The sequence below is a fragment of the Amphiura filiformis genome, chromosome 1 (genome assembly GCF_039555335.1).
Source record: "Amphiura filiformis chromosome 1, Afil_fr2py, whole genome shotgun sequence".
NCBI lineage: Eukaryota > Metazoa > Echinodermata > Ophiuroidea > Amphilepidida > Amphiuridae > Amphiura > Amphiura filiformis.
Genome location: NC_092628.1, coordinates 20,473,321 through 20,494,056, shown reverse-complemented (window position 1 = coordinate 20,494,056; position 20,736 = coordinate 20,473,321). Strand labels below are relative to the sequence as shown.

Sequence of the window (20,736 nt, the reverse complement as noted above, 5' to 3'; positions counted from 1 at the left end):
CCCCAACTCTTTTAATAACTGTATACATTATGGTTGCACAACTTAGATACATACATGTACCAAACATCACTAATACTGCAACACATAAGATGATGATCAGATATGGATATTGGAAGAGATACTTACTCGTACGTTTCTAACTTTGACCTTATGATGCGAGCGATCTTCGTGCACGGTGGACAATGCTGGCGTGCGTGACATCCCGACCTTGGCTCAGGCACACAGCCGGTACAAATTACCTGTAAAGTATAATTCAAGGAAAAAAGACCAAGGATTTATAAAATTGTTTTTGAACAGTAGAATGCTTATAATATGGACCTCGCATTGTCTAAGACAATTTTTTTGAATAACTTATGCGCTTATAACTTATGCGGGTACCCGGGCAACCACGGGGGCCTTGTCGGGGAAGGCCTCGTCGGGGAAGGTCAGGGACTTTGGGACGTATTTATGTCCCTGCCGGAGGGGAAGTTGTATGAGGTTGCCGCCGTGTCTTGGCAGTGATCTTTTCGGCCTGGAAGTTGAGCGGGAAGTCATCAGGGTTGTCGGTGGTAGGTCGTCTCACAGGCAAATTAGCCAGGGATATTGGCCAGGAATTTGTCGCCTTTTGTACGGAAGTTGTGAAGAAACTTTGTCTTTCACTCGCATGTGACTGGGCGGGGGAATGTCATGTACCTTCAGGGCTGCCAACTAGTAACATTTTTCCGTATTCCGTACGGAAATTAGTCAAAAATACTGGAGTACGGATTATTGTCCTCAAGTATGTTTTTTAAAGGGTTCATTATTATGTATTATTAATTAAAAGTAAGGCTATTCAGAAATTTTCCCTGCTCGTATTTGGCAAAATACAGACCTTGCCAACTGTCCCTCAGTCCCGCATCCCAAAAATATGGGACGTGCCACATTTCCGTCATTAATGAAAAATATTAATGTGCATGCACAATCCGAAAGTCGATAGGAAAACAATGTCGGAAACCATCTTGTAGGCCTATTCTTTTGCACAAATAGAGCTAAATAGTTAAATAAATACCTTCAAAACACACAGTGCAAATATTAATGTGCATGCACAATTCGAAAGTCAGGAAAAATTATGTCCGAAACCATCTTGTTAAATTTTCTTGTAGGCCTATTAAATAATATCTTCTGAAGGTATTTTATTTAGTCAACTATTTAGCTCTATTGGTGTAAAAGAATAGGCCTACAAGATGGTTTCTGACACCGTGTTTCTTTCGACTTTCGGTTAATGCATGCACATATGCACAATTGGTCATCTGACAAGTATTTTTTGGCCATGTTTGGCGAGGCACTAGGCTTTTCTCTACTAACTTTGTATTAGAGTTTTAATATTTATACGGGAGGAATACGTTTTATAAAAGCACACCTCGAACTATACTCTACAAGATGGGAAAATAGGGCCGGGAACATGACCAGCATTCGACCAGGGCTGGGCGCAGACTTGACATGTTTACCCTGTGGTATATGTGCATGGACTTCGTTGAAGAGTCGTCACTCAAAATGCCCTGCCCTGCGGGCAAGTCAGTGAGGGTTAGCAGGGGATTTATCAGCTCAAAGAAACGAGTTGTTGCCAAGGTCCCCAACTCCCCGTAGTTACCCGGGTACCCGGGGCGGGGACTGCAAATGATGTGTGCATTAAAATCTCCTCAATTAATTGGTGATTGTGTAAAGATCCGGTGTAAAAATCTGATAAAAATACTATCTCTGCTTGCCCTGAGAAATTTATGAATGAACCTCCATTCCTGGCCTCTGTAGCTTCTCCTACATGTACTATCAACCGATTTGCGATTTGTGTGGGAACCTACTCTGGAGAGACTAGCCAACTTTGATATGTGTGTCGACTGTCGAGTTTCCCAACTCGTGTAAAATACATGTACATGTATGTACAAGGGTAGGTTAAATCATTCATTCCTCTAACCTTACACTCGAACGCTCAGGCATGAGAACACATTTCAATATTCAAAAAGAACGGAAAATTCTGGGAAAAAGGAAAAAGCGCATAAAATATGGAAAAAAATGCTCAAAACAGGCTAAAAAGTTAAATAAAAAAGCGGAAAAAGGAACTCCTTTAAAAAGGAAAATTCTCATGCCTGGACGCTTCACTGACTGTTCATAAGTAAATACTCGTATATAGTCTCATCAACAGACTGATATTTGTGACGTGATCATTTTGTTTCTTTTCGGGGCTAAAGCAGACAAACCGTACGGACATCCACACACACAAATTCGATCAATGTTAAAGATATAAAATAAGGCACGTTAAAAAACAAGATGGCAGTTGTTAGACTCTACCGCATGTTTGTTACTTTCTGGGATCCCAGCGGTGTATACGATCGTCTGGTCTGGAGCTCATGTTGACGTAGTTCCAGTAACTGTAACCGTAGATGTCATTATGTTTATGATAAAGACTGAAGTCTTGCTGGTAAGACTAATGTTGACGCAGCAGCATTAGAAACTACAGTGTATCAAGAACTCTAGAGAACTCTAGCGTCGAATTTGCACACAATTACGCATTCGATGCTAGAGTATGTTGCTTTCATTTTTCGGTTGAACAGCATTGACATTTTTTGCAACGGATGTTATTTATTGTGTTAATGTTGAAATTTGGATGAAAGTTATTTCAATGAGTCAACTGTAAAATTTGCCTATTTTGAACAGTCTTAAATTTTGTTGAAGTGCAATTTTACCAACATTTTTGATGCGATCGCCCGCCGTGATGGGCTGTTTTTACTTCTGAACTTCCATTGCTTTACATGATGTCATGCTTCACTCAGTGAAGCAGATTAGCTTTTGAATGCAATAGTCTCTAGCCTCAAAATGTGAAGCTATCGGTGAGGAAATTTATGGCTAGACTGCTCAAGCAAATCGAGTCATACAAAATTAAAATCAACAAGGCATCTGTTTATTTTGTTTACATTTATGTAACATTCTCATCACTGGTGTTCAGTTTTATCAGAAATCGTCAAAGTTCGCAGAAATGTATTTTACGAGTGGTAGTGTTCACAGATTATTTTCAGAGCTGCAGGAAAATGGTACTAAAAGATAGGATGTTGTGAAATATTTTTCCCCATCTTGATGTAGGCCCTATGTATTTTTCTTCGAATACATGTATGATGAATTCTGGGAATGCCAGTACTACGATACCATGGATTCTATCTGCTGCCCTGTCTACGATCAAAATATCTAATTCTCGGTCATGAGATAAATGAATCATTCTTCAGTGTACCATCAGCGTACTTTAATTTGCGTGGAACAACACAAGATCGTGTGACCAAGACCACAACTGTGAATGGTCAATTCTCAATAAGATGTGCTTGCGCTGTAACTTTTATTTACAATTTTAGGCAAGCGTGTGGTCTTTTCGGGGCGTATTATGCTCAACGCAAATATCTGTCAATTGTAATGCAAGACTGCAAGTTGGCTCCATCAAGAATGAGATATTTTGCCTCAATTTCAATTTAAAAGCAAGGGACTCTAGCCTCAAAAAGTTTACTCTAACCTTGAATGTGTAAATAGATAGTGTGCCTGTAACCTTACCTAGAGACTTCTCAAGTAAGCTTACATAAAACACGTACATGATGCCATTGAATGCGAAGTACATGTAGCATGATCATGAGACGAGTAGGAATTAGGAACACCCTCCCTGAAATTTTAACATGAACCAATTCAACTTGTACTAAGTTGTAGTCACAAACTCACCACTGAATTCTGTTCCATGCAAACTATACTAGACTTGGGTGTCTGCATGGTACACATTTGGGGGATGGGTCATGGGTGTGTGGCTGCCTGTACATGCATGATGAATGCCAAGTATTTAAAATGACAAATATTGGGTTTCGACATCTAACATGATTTCATGAATAGAGAACCGAGAAAACAACACTACTTAACAGTTTCTAATACCCATGTCTTTTTATACTATTAGTTTCCTTATAGCAGTCAAATCTTGGTTTTAAACATTGTTGTTTTCAACATGTTCTTATAAATATTTAGTTTACAATCAGCTGCCGGACGCGACCTATCATGCTATTCACAGTCTTGTTGGTGGCAAACAAAACCGGTCAGTGTTGACACTAGTGCAATTTTCACTTTACTTACAGGGGTAGTTGTCACGCAAATTTCCCCTTAAAATTTTGCAGGTAATGAGTTTGTGTATCGAGGTGTCCTCCTGCGTTATCTGCTACGAGGTACATATCCTAAATCCAACACATATTCCTGTTTCTTATGTACAATATTCCGACATTTTGAGCCGCTCACAGCAAGATGGCCGCTTTTCAACACACAGTACAATTCGGTTTCCGATTGATGGCCGAATGCACTTCGGCTATTCGGAATGACCTCAGATGTGACATCGGTAGAAATCGGTAATTGCCCTATTGAGGGTGCAACAAAAAAGATGACTATGTGAACACAAACTCGCTCAGGGACCTCATCATAGTTTTTAGTCAGCAAAGCAAAATCAATTTCGAATGATTATGACCAATTTTGTTTTTGGCGACCATACTCATGATACCAGAAAAATACCGGTAGGCCTACAGCACTAATTTTTTTGGAAAAATATTAGGCCTATCTAGTTTTGCCAAATGAAGCATAGCTAAATCCTCATCCTTTAGTTAGTTCTAACTTGCAATAAAAGTCAAATTTTGATATTTTTGTAATTTGAGGGAAATGGGCATGGTCCCTTACAATTTGAGTTTTTGAGATTTGTTTACCTTTTTTACAAAATGTAAATTATTAAAACAGCTATAACTTTGAAAGTAAATAAAGTACTTCACTATGGAGAATACATGTCACCTGTATATTCAATATTCGTAAACAAAAAAATTGCATATTCATATCTCTTGATGCAATATTTTGAGGAAAATGCATTATTTTGATCATTATGAGATGATCAAATAATGTTCATTTTAAATGGAATAAAAAACCCAATTAAGATATCTGAAATAAAAACAAGTATAGGCCCTACCAAGGGTTTTGACTTATGGCCTCTTGAAAATCAAAGGTCAACATAAAATGATCGTTTTTTGGCAGTTTTTTTGCCATCAATCGACTGAAAAAATCGGGCGGGGGAACGTGGTTGCTATGGTAACTGGCCAACCCGTGAGTTCTGCGCATCCTGAATTTGGAGTATCAAGAACATCAATTGTTGTTAAAGCTTTTGTATAGCAACAAAACAATAACAATTATGAAAAAAAAATTACCATTTTAAATCAAAATTATACCATTATTAGCCAAAAAACGAGCATTTTATGATGACCTTTGATTTTCAAGAGGTCATGTGTCAAAAACCTTTGGTTTAGTTTTAAGAAGTTGCCATGATTGACTTTTCTGATGTACGCATTCATATCAATACATTGGTATACTTTTTATTTCAAATTTCTTAAATTTTGAATTGTTATCCATGATGTATTATGTGAATTAACCTTCTTCGGTCAAAATTGAACAAAATCAAACAAAACCCCAAATATTTCATCAAGAATATTGAATATACATAGGACACGTATTCTCTTTCATACTTAATTGAGTTTCATAGTTATAGCCCCAGACAAATATGTCTATGGTTATAGCTATATATTTTAATATTCACATTTTTGGTAAAAATGTAAACAAAAAATTTTCAACTCAAATACCGTATCTCAGCCCACGTAACTTTTCACAAACGACAGCCGGGTAAAATATAGGCCCCTAAGATCAGACTTTTAGTATACCTTCTTTCAGACTTTTATTCCTCATTCAAATGTGGGTCGAGGGTAACAAAAAAGAGCTCATTTGAACAGGGTACCGATGTTCTTTTCAGGGATCATCTTAAAACGCTTATCGACCAAAGTTTTGGACATATTTTGAGTGTTTGAAAATCGCGTCTTTGGAACGGGAATCAACAGTGAGCAATTGTGTGAAACTCTGTGATTCTCAAGTACCCGGATGTTTCAGTTGTATCATGGGACTGTTATAAATCTTCTCTGGAAAGAACCATTTTAAACCTGAAAGCTGAGACGAATATACCTAAGGTATATTCGTCTCAGCTGAAAAGTGTTCTGGAAAGGCCAGAAAGAGCTTTGGTTCTTCAAATTATTTAAGAACCCTTTTCTCTTGAGGGTTCTACATACAGGAGAGTCAAGAACACTTTTTTCTAAGAGTGTCTTGTTTGACATATCTATATAACAAATAGTCTGGAGTTATAAGCCAAAAGGTTAATAGCGCGCCGAATGACGATTTTTTTAAAATCACGCAGAGTAGCCGTGCGCGTTTTAGGATTTTTGTTCGCTATATATCTACTGAAGATAGCATTTAGAATCTCACCCTGATTCATATCTTTCTACTGTGGAAGTAACGTTTTACATCATTTTCTCTAAATTTAAAGCGATATAGAAAAATGTACACTCTAAATTTCAAGGGTTTAAAATAAATCCTAAAGGATTGTGATCAGGGACCAATCAAGTATTAGATTTAAAATTAAATCTTAGGCCTACAGATTTAAAATTATTTTTTAAATCTATTTTTACCTCTTCCTCCCCCCCTTTCTTTTTTTTTAAATAACGGCATTAGGCCGAATGCCGATTTTTTTAATCGCGCAGAGTAGCCGTGCGTTGATCTTTTTTCGCTATAGGGCCTATCTACTGAAGATAGCATTTAGAATCTCATCCCTAGTCATTGCATCTTTCTACTCTAGAAGTAACGTTTTACATTTATTTCTCTAAATTTTTACTTCATCATGTAGCGGCGAATTTTTTCTTTCTAATACATCAGTCCCGATCAGAAAGTTCAAAGCGACATGACATATTCATAACTTTCCGCATCTGCCTGTTTCTCTATTTTTACCTCTTTTTCCTCCCTTTTTTAATAGCGCGCCGAATGACGATTTTTTAAAATCACACAGAGTAGCCGTGCGCGTTTTAGGATTTTTGTTGGCTATATCTACTGAAGATAGCATTTAGAATCTCACCCTGATTCATTGCATCTTTCTACTGTGGAAGTAACGTTTTACATCATTTTCTCTAAATTTGAAAAAAAAAAAAAAAAAATGTACACTCTAAATTTCAAGGGTTTAAAATAAATCCTGAAGGATTGTGATCAGGGACCAATCAAGTATTAGATTTAAAATTAAATCTTAGGCCTACAGATTTAAAATTATTTTTTAAATCTATTTTACCTCTTCCTCCTCCCCCCTTTTTTTTTTTTTAACAGCGTGGCATTAGGCCGAATGCCGATTTTTTTTTTAATCGCGCAGAGTAGCCGTGCGTTGATCTTTTTCGCTATAGGGCCTATCTACTGAAGATAGCATTTAGAATCTCATCCCTAGTCATTGCATCTTTCTACTCTAGAAGTAACGTTTTACATTTATTTCTCTAAATTTTTACTTCATCATGTAGCGGCGAATTTTTTCTTTCTAATACATCAGTCCCGATCAGAAAGTTCAAAGCGACATGACATATTCATAACTTTCCGCATCTGCCTGTGCAGCGTTTTAGGATTTTTGTTCGCTATATCTACTGAAGATAACATTTAGAATCTCACACTGATTCATTGCATCTTTCTACTGTGGAAGTAACGTTTTACATCATTTCTCTAAATTGAAAGCGATATAAGAAAAATGTACACTCTAAATTTCAAGGGTTTAAAATAAATCCTAAAGGATTGTGATCAGGGACCAATCAAGTATTAGATTTAAAATTAAATCTTAGGCCTACAGATTTAAAATTATTTTTTTAAATCTATTCTTACCTCTTCCTCCCCTCCCCTTTTTTTTTTTTTTTTTTTTAATAGCGTGGCATTAGGCCGAATGCCGATTTTTTTTTTAATCGCGCAGAGTAGCCGTGCGTTGATCTTTTTCGCTATAGGGCCTATCTATACTGAAGATAACATTTAGAATCTCATCCCTAGTCATTGCATCTTTCTACTCTAGAAGTAACGTTTTACATTTATTTCTCTAAATCTTTACTTCATCATGAAGCGGCGAATTTTTTCTTTCTAATACATCAGTCCCGGTCAGAAAGTTCAAAGCGATATTACATATTCATCACTTTCCGCATCTGCCTGTTTCTCTATTTTTACCTCTTTTTCCTCACTTTTTTTAATAGCGCGCCGAATGACGATTTTTTTTAAATCACGCAGAGTAGCCGTGCGCGTTTTAGGATTTTTGTTCGCTATATCTACTGAAGATAGCATTTAGAATCTCACCCTGATTCATTGCATCTTTCTACTGTGGAAGTAACGTTTTACATCATTTTCTCTAAATTTAAAGCGATATAATAAAAAATGTACACTCTAAATTACAAGGGTTTAAAATAAATCCTAAAGGATTGTGATCAGGGACCAATCAAGTATTAGATTTAAAATTAAATCTTAGGCCTACAGATTTAAAATTACTTTTTAAAATTTATTTCTACCTCTTCCTCCCCCCCACCTTTCTTTTTTTTTTTAATGCCGATTTTTTTTTAATCGAGCAGAGTAGCCGTGCGTTGATCTTTTTCGCTATAGGGCCTATCTACTGAAGATAGCATTTAGAATCTCATCCCTAGTCATTGCATCTTTCTACTCTAGAAGTAACGTTTTACATTTATTTCTCTAAAATTTTACTTCATCATGAAGCGGCGATTTTTTTCTTTCTAATACATCACTCCCGATCAGAAAGTTCAAAGCGACATTACATATTCATCACTTTCCGCATCTGCCTGTTTCTCTATTTTTACCTCTTTTTCCTCCCTTTTTTTAAATAGCGCGCCGAATGACGATTTTTTTAATCACGCAGAGTAGCCGTGCGCGTTTTAGGATTTTTGTTCGCTATATCTACTGATAGCGTGGCATTAGGCCGAATGCCGATTTTTTAAATCGCGCAGAGTAGCCGTGCGTTGATCTTTTTCGCTATAGGGCCTATCTACTGAAGATAGCATTTAGAATCTCATTACATATTCATCACTTTCCGCATCTGCCTGTTTCTCTATTTTTACCTCTTTTTCCTCCCTTTTTTAAATAGCGCGCCGAATGACGATTTTTTTAATCACGCAGAGTAGCCGTGCGCGTTTTAGGATTTTTGTTCGCTATATCTACTGAAGATAACATTTAGAATCTCACCCTGATTCATTGCATCTTTCTACTGTGGAAGTAACGTTTTACATCATTTTCTCTAAATTTAAAGCGATATAAGAAAAAATGTACACTCTAAATTACAAGGGTTTAAAATAAATCCTAAAGGATTGTGATCATTGACCAATCAAGTATTAGATTTAAAATTAAATCTTAGGCCTACAGATTTAAAATTAGTTTTTAAAATCTATTTCTACCTCTTCCTCCCCCCCCCTTTCATTTTTTAATAGCGTGGCATTAGGCCGAATGCCGATTTTTTTAATCGCGCAGAGCAGCCGTGCGTTGATCTTTTTCGCTATAGGGCCTATCTACTGAAGATAGCATTTAGAATCTCATCCCTAGTCATTGCATCTTTCTACTCTAGAAGTAACGTTTTACATTTATTTCTCTAAATTTTTACTTCATCATGAAGCGGCGAATTTTTCTTTCTTTCTAATACATCAGTCCCGGTCAGAACGTTCAAAGCGATATTACATATTCATCACTTTCCGCATCTATTTTTACCTCTTTTTCCTCCCTTTTTTTTAATAGCGCGCCGAATGACGATTTTTTTAAATCACGCAGAGTAGCCGTGCGCGTTTTAGGATTTTTGTTCGCTATATCAACTGAAGATAACATTTAGAATCTCACCCTGATTCATTGCATCTTTCTACTGTGGAAGTAACGTTTTACATCATTTTCTCTAAATTTAAAGCGATATAGGAAAAAATGTACATTCTAAATTTCAAGGGTTTAAAATAAATCTTAAAGGATTGTGATCAGGGACCAATCAAGTATTAGATTTAAAATTAAATCTTAGGCCTACAGATTTAAAATTAGTTTTTTAAATCTATTTCTACCACTTCCTCCCCCCCTTTTTTTTTTTAATAGCGTAGCATTAGGCCGAATGCCGATTTTTTAAAATCGCGCAGAGTAGCCGTGCTTTGATCGTTTTCGCTATAGGGCCTATCTACTGAAGATAGCATTTAGAAGCTCATCCCTAGTCATTGCATCTTTCTACTCTAGAAGTAACGTTTTACATTTATTTCTCTAAATTTTTACATCATCAGGTAGCGGCGAATTATTTCTTTCTAATAGGCCTACATCAGTCCCGATCAGAAAGTTCAAAGCGACATTACATATTCATCACTTTCCGCATCTGCCTGTTTCTCTATTTTTTACCTCTTTTTCCTCCCTTTTTTTTAATAGCACGCCGAATGACGATTTTTAAAATCACGCAGAGTAGCCGTGCGCGTTTTAGGATTTTTGTTCGCTATATCTACTGAAGATAACATTTAGAATCTCACCCTGATTCATTGCATCTTTCTACTGTGGAAGTAACGTTTTACATCATTTTCTCTAAATTTAAAGCGATATAATAAAAAATGTACACTCTAAATTTCAAGGGTATTTAAAATAAATCCTAAAGGATTGTGATCATTGACCAATCAAGTATTAGATTTAAAATTAAATCTTAGGCCTACAGATTTGAAATTATTTTTTAAAATCTATTTTTACCTCTTCCTGCCCCCCTCCTTTTTTTTTTTTTTAATAGCGCGGCATTAGGCCGAATGCCGTTTTTTTTTAATCGCGCAGAGTAGCCGTGCGTTGATCTTTTTCGCTATAGGGCCTATCTACTGAAGATAACATTTAGAATCTCATCCCGAGTCATTGCATCTTTCTACTCTAGAAGTAACGTTTTACATTTATTTCTCTAAATTTTTACTTCATCATGTAGCGGCGAATTTTTTCTTTCTAATACATCAGTCCCGATCAGAAAGTTCAAAGCGACATGACATATTCATAACTTTCCGCATCTGCCTGTTTCTCTATTTTTACCTCTTTTTCCTCCCTTTTTTAATAGCGCGCCGAATGACGATTTTTTAAAAATCACACAGAGTAGCCATGCGCCTTTTAGGATTTTTGTTGGCTAAATCTACTGAAGATAGCATTTTGATTCTCATCCTGATTCATTGCATCTTTCTACTGTGGAAGTAACGTTTTACATCATTTTCTCTAAATTTAAAGCGATATAAGAAAAAATGTACACTCTAAATTTCAAGGGTTTAAAATAAATCCTAAAGGATTGTGATCAGGGACCAATCAAGTATTAGATTTAAAATTAAATCTTAGGCCTACAGATTTAAAATTATTGTTTAAAATCTATTTTGACCTCTTCCTCCCCCCTTTTTATTTTTTAACAGCGTGGCATTAGGCCGAATGCCGATTTTTTTTTTTAAATCGCGCAGAGTAGCCGTGCGTTGATCTTTTTCGCTATAGGGCCTATCTACTGAAGATAGCATTTAGAATCTCATCCCTAGTCATTGCATCTTTCTACTCTAGAAGTAACGTTTTACATTTATTTCTCTAATTTTTTACTTCATCATGTAGCGGCGAATTTTTACTTTCTAATACATCAGTCCCGATCAGAAAGTTCAAAGCGACATTACATATTCATCACTTTCCGCATCTGCCTGTTTCTCTATTTTTACCTCTTTTTCTTCCCTTTTTTTAAATAGCGCGCCGAATGACGATTTTTTTTTCAAATCACGCATAGTAGCCGTGCGAGTTTTATGATTTTTGTTCGCTATATCTACTGAAGATATCATTTAGAATCTCATCCTGATTCATTGCATCTTCCTACTCTGGAAGTAACGTTTTACATCATTTTCTCTAAATTTAAAGCGATTATAAGAAAGAATGTACACTCTAAATTTCAAGGGTTTAAAATCAATCCTAAAGGATTGTGATCAGGGACCAATCAAGTATTAGATTTAAAATTAAATCGTAGGCCTACAGATTTAAAATTATTTTTTAAATCTATTTTGACCTCTTCCCCCCCTTTTTTTTTTTTTTTTTTTAATAGCGTGGCATTAGGCCGAATGCCGATTTTTTTTAAATCGCGCAGAGTAGCCGTGCGTTGATCTTTTTCGCTATAGGGCCTATCTACTGAAGATAGCATTTAGAATCTCATCCCGAGTCATTGTATCTTTCTACTCTAGAAGTAACATTTTACATTTATTTCTCTAAATTTTTACTTCATCAGGTAGCGGCGAATTTTTTCTTTCTAATACATCAGTCCTGATCAGAAAGTTCAAAGCGACATTACATATTCATCACTTTCCGCATCTGCATGTTTCTCTATTTTTACCTCTTTTTCCTCCCTTTTTTTTTTTAAATAGCGCGCCGAATGACGATTTTTTTAAAATCACGCAGAGTAGCCGTGCGCGTTTTAGGATTTTTGTTCGCTATATCTACTGAAGATATCATTTAGAATCTCATCCTGATTCATTGCATCTTTCTACTGTGGAAGTAACGTTTTACATCATTTTCTCTAAATTGAAAGCGATAGGCCTATAAGAAAAAATGTACACTCTAAATTTCAAGGGTTAAAAATAAATCCTAAAGGATTGTGATCAGGGACCAATCAAGTATTAGATTTAAAATTAAATCTTAGGCCTACAGATTTAAAATTATTTTTTAAATCTATTTTTACCTCTTCCTCCCCTCCCCCCTTTTTTTTTTTTTTTTTAACAGCGTGGCATTAGGCCGAATGCCGATTTTTTTTAAATCGCGCAGAGTAGCCGTGCGTTGATCTTTTTCGCTATAGGGCCTATCTACTGAAGATAGCATTTAGAATCTCATCCCTAGTCATTGCATCTTTCTACTCGAGAAGTAACGTTTTACATTTATTTCTCTAAATTTTTACTTCATCATGTAGCGGCGAATTTTTACTTTCTAATACATCAGTCCCGATCAGAAAGTTCAAAGCGACATTACATATATTCATCACTTTCCGCATCTGCCTGTTTCTCTATTTTTACCTCTTTTTCTTCCCTTTTTTTTAAAATAGCGCGCCGAATGACGATTTTTTTTAAAATCACGCATAGTAGCCGTGCGAGTTTTATGATTTTTGTTCGCTATATCTACTGAAGATAGCATTTAGAATCTCACCCTGATTCATTCCATCTTTCTATTGCGGAAGTAACGTTTTACATCATTTTCTCTAAATTTAAAGCGATATAAGAAAAATGTACACTCTAAATTTCAAGGGTTTAAAATAAATCCTAAAGGATTGTGATCAGGGACCAATCAAGTATTAGATTTAAAATTAAATCTTAGGCCTACAGATTTAAAATTATTTTTTAAATCTATTTTACCTCTTCCTCCTCCCTCCCCCCTTTTTTTTTTAACAGCGTGGCATTAGGCCGAATGCCGATTTTTTTTAATCGCGCAGAGTAGCCGTGCGTTGATCTTTTTCGCTATAGGGCCTATCTACTGAAGATAACATTTAGAATCTCATCCCGAGTCATTGCATCTTTCTACTCTAGAAGTAACGTTTTACATTTATTTCTCTAAATTTTTACTTCATCATGTAGCGGCGAATTTTTTCTTTCTAATACATCAGTCCCGATCAGAAAGTTCAAAGCGACATGACATATTCATAACTTTCCGCATCTGCCTGTTTCTCTATTTTACCTCTTTTTCCTCCCTTTTTTAATAGCGCGCCGAATGACGATTTTTTTAAAATCACACAGAGTAGCCGTGCGCCTTTTAGGATTTTTGTTGGCTATATCTACTGAAGATAGCATTTTGATTCTCATCCTGATTCATTGCATCTTTCTACTGTGGAAGTAACGTTTTACATCATTTTCTCTAAATTGAAAGCGATATAAGAAAAAATGTACACTCTAAATTTCAAGGGTTTAAAATAAATCCTAAAGGATTGTGATCAGGGACCAATCAAGTATTAGATTTAAAATTAAATCTTAGGCCTACAGATTTAAAATTATTTTTAAAAATCTATTTTGACCTCTTCCTCCCCCCTTTTTTTTTTTTTTTTTTTTTAATAGCGTGGCATTAGGCCGAATGCCGATTTTTTTAAATCGCGCAGAGTAGCCGTGCGTTGATCTTTTTCGCTATAGGGCCTATCTACTGAAGATAGCATTTAGAATCTCATCCCGAGTCATTGCATCTTTCTACTCTAGAAGTAACGTTTTACATTTATTTCTCTAAATTTTTACTTCATCAGGTAGCGGCGAATTTTTTCTTTCTAATACATCAGTCCTGATCAGAAAGTTCAAAGCGACATTACATATTCATCACTTTCCGCATCTGCCTGTTTCTCTATTTTTACGTCTTTTTCCTCCCTTTTTTTTAAAACAGCGCGCCGAATGACGATTTTTTTTTTATCACTCAGAGTAGCCGTGCGCGTTTTAGGATTTTTCTTCGCTATATTTACTGAAGATTTCATTTAGAATCTCACCCTGATTCATTGCATCTTTCTACTGTGGAAGTAACGTTTTACATCATTTTCTCTAAATTTAAAGCGATATAATAAAAAATGTACACTCTAAATTTCAAGGGTTTAAAATAAATCCTAAAGGATTGTGATCATTGACCAATCAAGTATTAGATTTAAAATTAAATCTTAGGCCTACAGATTTAAAATAAGTTTTTTAAATCTATTTCTACCTCTTCCTCCCCCCTTTCTTTTTTTTAATAGCGTAGCATTAGGCCGAATGCCGATTTTTTAATCGCGCAGAGTATAGCCGTGCGTTGATCTTTTTCGCTATAGGGCCTATCTACTGAAGATAGCATTTAGAATCTCATCCCGAGTCATTGCATCTTTCTACTCTAGAAGTAACGTTTTACATTTATTTCTCTAATTTTTTACTTCATCAGGTAGCGGCGAATTTTTTCTTTCTAATACATCAGTCCCGATCAGAAAGTTCAAAGCGACATTACATGTTCATCACTTTCCGCATCTGCCTGTTTCTCTATTTTTACCTCTTTTTCCTCCCTTTTTTTAATAGCGCGCCGAATGACGATTTTTTTAAATCACGCAGAGTAGCCGTGCGCGTTTTAGGATTTTTGTTCGCTATATCTACTGAAGATATCATTTAGAATGTCAATTATAGACGTCCCATCGTAACGTTTATACAGCTGTCCCCTCTTGATAAGCTGTATGTTGTTCTAGGGGGTGGGGTGGGGAACGGTGGGGCCGTGGGGCACATCTAGGCTATACCTCTGTAAGCTGAATGAAACATTTTAATACAGCTTGTGTTTTTAAAACATGCTTCTACCATGTGCAATGATAATGTATTCTTACAATCTATAATTTGGAAAAAAAAAAACCCGGCTCCAATCACTTCTGCACATTAAATATTGTGGGTTAAATTCAGCTTGTTTATTTTTGTTTATTTGTTTCTATTGGTGTTTTTATGCCCATGCATGTCACCTTGTAAAATGTCCAAACCTGGCCCAAACGGCAAAACTTACAAAAGAAGGCAATATTGTTCATTAGAAATTATTTGCGCAAGTTCGGAAAGTTAGCATTGCCCAAAATAAGTAATGCAACTTTTAAGAGCGACATTTTTAATGCTGGCAAAGTTCTTGGAAGCAACTATATAGTTCATAAGAATGGGTCGTATAATTTATTTTGTGCAATAATACTAGTGTTGGCTGGGAGTGTTGGTTTTCAGCCACTGATGGTGTTCTTTCACTAGTGGGATCCGTTTTGGATTAAGTACACTCCCACTTGACAACTAATAATATAAATGCCCGGTATTGGCATTATTGAGGGCGCTAGATCGATAAGTTGAAAGGCGGCAGCCGGCAGCTTGTAGGTATTTTAAAAATGCCAGTGAAATGCAGCCCAGATGCTGGCCCTGTGACGGGCGGGCCCTGTGAGAGGTTCCGTAAGATTATAAATATTGTGAGCCTGACCTCAGGGCCGGATTTACCATTGGGCTCCCCAACATTTTTGGGCCCCAAAATTGCCCTGTAGGCCTATGTGCATCTTCCTTTATCCCCAAATACCATGTTGGCTAAAATAGGGTATACGCATAATAGTCATTGGCCGAACATTCACCTAAATTTGGACTAAATAGTCTGAAATTGGAATTTTTTTCGCGAGCTTCGAAATCCATCCTAATAAAATCTATGCTAAATTGTAGGCGGGGGCGCATTAGGCTGCATTTGATACCTAAATAGGTTGCCGCCGCCTGTCTGCACCTCACGCCGGTGCTGCGCGATGATCCCGTTGCCATGAAAAACCAGTGGTTCATCACGTTTTGACCGTGACAGAGTCGTAGTATACTATGATATCATGGTGATAGTACTTATATACACTCGGTGTGCATTGAGGTTAATTTGCATGTTGGTATTTTCGTATTTGCATAATGTTAGGAGAAAATAACCCGTTCATTTGATGAAGGTATCCAAGGCTGTATTTAACAGATTGGTACTGGCGTCTGCTCCGGATTGATACTTGCATGGGATCTGTGTTTAGGGCTTAGGGGCTCTCATTTTCTTCGGAAAGGGGTGGGTCCCAATTATACGGAGGGGGGGGCGGGGAGGTTTTAAAGAAAAACAAATTGATGACCAAAATATAGAGAGTCACAAATGACCACAGATAGTGTGTTTAATTTATTCAAAAAGACTGATTTCAATAAAATTTTAGCGTAGCCTGGGTAAGTAGGCCTAGGTGTAGGGTAACTTGGGGCAAATTGGGACACGGGGTAATTTGGGACAGTGATTTTGGAAATACTTTTATACCTTATAATAGTCAAATTTTGCCAATTTTTGCAACAAAATAACTTTGATATAATGTCTATTTATATTTCCAACCGTTTAAAAGTACCATTCTTCATTAAACAGGAACTTCTGAGGGCCGTAAGCTTAACACCTCAAAATAAGTATTCCATTTTTTTGTCCTGTCTAAGCAGAGGTCACGACTTGTGGCTCAATATCTGAATCAATGGCCCGGATTAGTGTTTCTCAAATTAAAAAATAACTTCTAAGCCACCCTTTCAATTAAATAAGACAAAAATTGTAAACTTTTTTCTTCGAAAATTATATGAAAAGCTTTCTTTTAGAAATATGCCAAATTGGGGTAAAATGGGACGCCATTGATTTACTGTGTGCTAACTCGCACTGTCCCATCTTGCCCCAACAAAAAAGTCCCATAGTAAATCAATGGCGTCCCATTTTACCCCAGCTGTCCCATTTTACCCCAGCTTCTTTACAGAAAAAATGTGCAGTGGGTTAAAATGGGACGCCTTAAAGACACCTTAATAAAATAATGAAGCCGGAGGCCATTGGGCACCAAATTTTGTGAAACGTAAGTCTATAGACTCTTGGTGATGTACATTTTGTTTTGTAGTGGTCACTTGTCGCAAGTTGTCGGGTATTAGTATTATAGCCGAGTAAAATCTGGTGGGGCAAAATGGGACATTAGGTGGACCAATTTGCCCCACTTCCCCCTATCGGTGAGGGGGGGGGGGTCGCAATTTCATTGACGCTCACTTTTTGTAAATTTGGATCCCCCACATCCAAAGAAAATTCTAACCATAGGTGGTATAATATTTAGGCCTACTTTCGTTTGTTTGTTTAAATGGTCGTTCCGTGCGAGACACGCTTGGGTCTTGATATGACCAAGCTCAAACAAAATGTTGAAGCCAGGCTAAAGAGCATTGGCCTACAGAAAAATAGGAGGCACGTGTGTTTTGGGCATCTTGCAATATTATACTTCATAAAAGGCACAGAAAAACAATAGGAAAACGGTGGCAAATAGTATGCACAATTTCCTGCTCGCTGTTGTCACGTTTTTAGACAATATTTCTGTGTTTTTTAAACTATGCCATGCCACAGAATTAAGCCTATGCGGTTTCCAAATTCCAAAATGATCTGGCCTGTCATTGTGTGTCAGGTAATGGATGGGGGCATTTTAAAGGTACGCGGCCCTGCATGGGTTTCAGGGGGTTGGTTTGGAGTTTAAAGGGTACATGTTGGAGTTTCGTAGATGTCATGGGGTTTAAGGGCATGTGTTGTGGTTTACAGCTACAGGTACAGGTTGGGGATTTAGGGCAGGGCCTTCATATTGGGGTTTAAGGGTAGGCCTACAGGTTGGGTTTGGGTTTTAAAGGCAAGCCTGACTTTAGGTTAGAGTTTTAAAGGTACATATGTTGGGGTTAGGCCTACGTATAGGTCTACAGTTTGGGGACAAGGGCCTACATGTTGGGGTTTAGGGAAGGGTAGGCCTACAGGTTGGGTTTGGGTTTAAAGGGCAGGTCTGACTTGTGGGAGTTTTTAAGGTACACGTACATGTTGGGGTTTAAGGGTAAATGTTGGGCTCTAAGGGTATGCCTACGTTTGGGGGGTTAAGGGTACGTGTCGGGGTTTAAGGGTACATGCGGTTGGGCTTTAAGGGTACATGTTTGTATGTTGGGTTTCAGGGACTGGTTGGGGTTCAAGGCAGTTCAGGTTGGGTTTAAGGATAGGCCTTGGCCTACGTGTTGGGGTTTAAAGGTGCAGTTTGGGGAATAATGGTACCTACGTGTTGGGGTTTAAGGGTAGGCCTACAGGTTGGGTTTGGGTTTAAAGGGTAGGTCTGACTTGTTGGACATATAGGTACATATAGTTTGGGGACCAGGGCCTACATGTTGGGGGTTAAGGAAGGGTACAGGTAGGTTGGGTTTGGGTTTAAAGGTTAGGGCTAACTTGTTGGGAATTTTAAAGGTACATGTTTGGGTTTAAGGGTAAGTGTTGGGGTTTAAGGTTAGTCCTGCGTTTTGGAGGTTAAGGGTACGTGTTAGGGTTTAAGGGTACAAGTAGTTAGGCTTTAAGGGTACGTGTTTGTTGGGTTTAAGGGTACTGTTTGGGGTTTAAGGTAATTCAGGTTGGGTTTTTAGGGTACGGATTCTAGGTTTAATGGCATGTTGGGGATGGGCTGGGTTTTCATTTGTATCCATCAATTTTGTTTGTGGTAGTCATAGTACTTCCATTGGCCTCCAAACACCCATTATTGATCTGATATATTGCTTCCTTCTTGAATGCCTGTCTTTAACAAGTTTGGATGGTCACTTTCTCTTTGAATTTCAATTAACAATACATTCCACATTTATTTATGAAATGTTTGTAATTTAAACCAAAATTCATGACTTTTCAAGGCAGTACAGGACACGCATTATGAAAGCACAAGCCTTACGAAACTACAATGCTGAAAGTGGTTTTTTGGAATAACATAATTATTTTTGATTTAGCAAACACATAACACATTTTATGATTTAGAATTAATTATTTGTGAAGATTTCATGATAGTGACCCAATAGTTATGTCAAAAATAGACATATAACATCCAGTCTCCTCCCTGAACTTTTCCATGATTTTTGTGCCTTTTTCAAAAAAAAAAAATATGTCATGAATTTTGCCGACATATTGCAACACTGGTGAATATATTTATAACCCTGATGATAGTCATGATACCTGGTAAGAGACAGTAAAACATGCAATAATTACACTGGCTAATGTTTAATTTCTCTCTTGAACTGTTTATTATTATAGCATCATAATAGAACACTTAAAATTGAAATACTAAAAGTTACATAATTTCTCGTTTACATACAATAATAGCAATCATGTACTTGTGCAATTATTAGAACCACTCAACCATCTGTTTTTATGCATGTCACAATATACATACACATGCAATTTACTAACAATATTTTTCTTTGTTCCCATCACACAAATTTGGTTTGGTACACAAACTCAGTCAAGTAATAGATAACTTTATTTTTCTATAAATGATATTTAATGTAACTGGTATGTTTTCAATTGACTATGATTTATATTTTCATTTAATTTATTATATTTAAGGGGTACTACACCCTGCCCAATTTGTGCCTATTTTTGCATTTTTCTCAAAATTATAGAGCATTGGTGACAAGTAAGATATGTATATTATAGGGCAAGGACTACAACTGCTACACTGGAAATTTTATTTCAGCACAGACAACAGTTGTGGAGTTACAGTCACAAATGAGGAAAACCAATATTTTATCAATAAATCAATAACTACTTGCCTTGAGTTGCTGAATTTTCAGTGCAGTAGTTGTAGTCCTTGCCCCTATAATATACATATCTTACTTGTCACCAATGCGCTATAATTTTCGAGAAAAACACAAAAATAGGCAAAAAAAAAATTGGCTAGGGTGTAGTACCCCTTAAAGGGACTGTGCATTCTCAGATATGCATAATGGGCTAGTATTCCAGTTGAAATCCACAGGGGAGTATATTTTTCAAATGTAACTGCCTAACTGGTCAGGGTTTATCATTTTGAAACCCATACTCCCCTCTGTATTATGTCTTTACCTATATCTTCCACAGCTGGAGTGAGTATTTCAAATGAAGTTACCCAATGGTTTATTCTATTCAAAACTCATACTCCCTCTTTGAAAGACTTTAGCTAAATCTTCCACAGGGGTGGTGTGGATTTTAAATGGAATGGCCCAAAAGTTACTAATCCAAGATAAAAGTATACATTTTTGGAAAGGAAATTATCTAAATATAAATACAAATTTGGGGTGAAAAGAACAATTTTGAAGAAAATAAGAAAAAACCTCATGATTTTGCCTAAAATTGTTTGGAACACACTATAGGAAGGAAAAATCCAAAATTTGGATTTTGTGTTTTTTTTGTAACCTAGACTCGTGCTTAGGCCTTATTTTGAATTATTGACCAAATAAGACGAAAATTCAAAAATTCAAAAATAAGACTAATATCCAAATCATGAAAAACCGTTCCATGAATGGAGTGTCTAATTACAAAAAAAAACCCATGAAATCCAAATTTGGGTACAGTGTGTTCCAAATAATTTAA

At 36.6% G+C, this 20,736-nt stretch overlaps 1 protein-coding gene across 10 annotated transcripts in view; it reads right to left on the bottom strand.

Moving 5' to 3' along the window:
- Positions 1-4,302, bottom strand: part of LOC140166813 (MAP/microtubule affinity-regulating kinase 3-like) — a 120,674-nt gene extending 116,372 nt beyond the window's left edge. For all 10 annotated transcript variants that reach the window (XM_072190330.1, XM_072190382.1, XM_072190614.1 and 7 more), the window contains exons 1-2: positions 4,111-4,302; positions 127-239 (exon numbers count right to left, since the gene is read on the bottom strand). In XM_072190330.1, the coding sequence (XP_072046431.1) occupies positions 127-201 (75 nt within the window). In that variant the 5' untranslated portion in view covers positions 202-239; positions 4,111-4,302. The remainder of the gene's footprint in view (positions 1-126; positions 240-4,110) is intronic.
- Between the last annotated feature and the right edge of the window lie 16,434 nt (positions 4,303-20,736).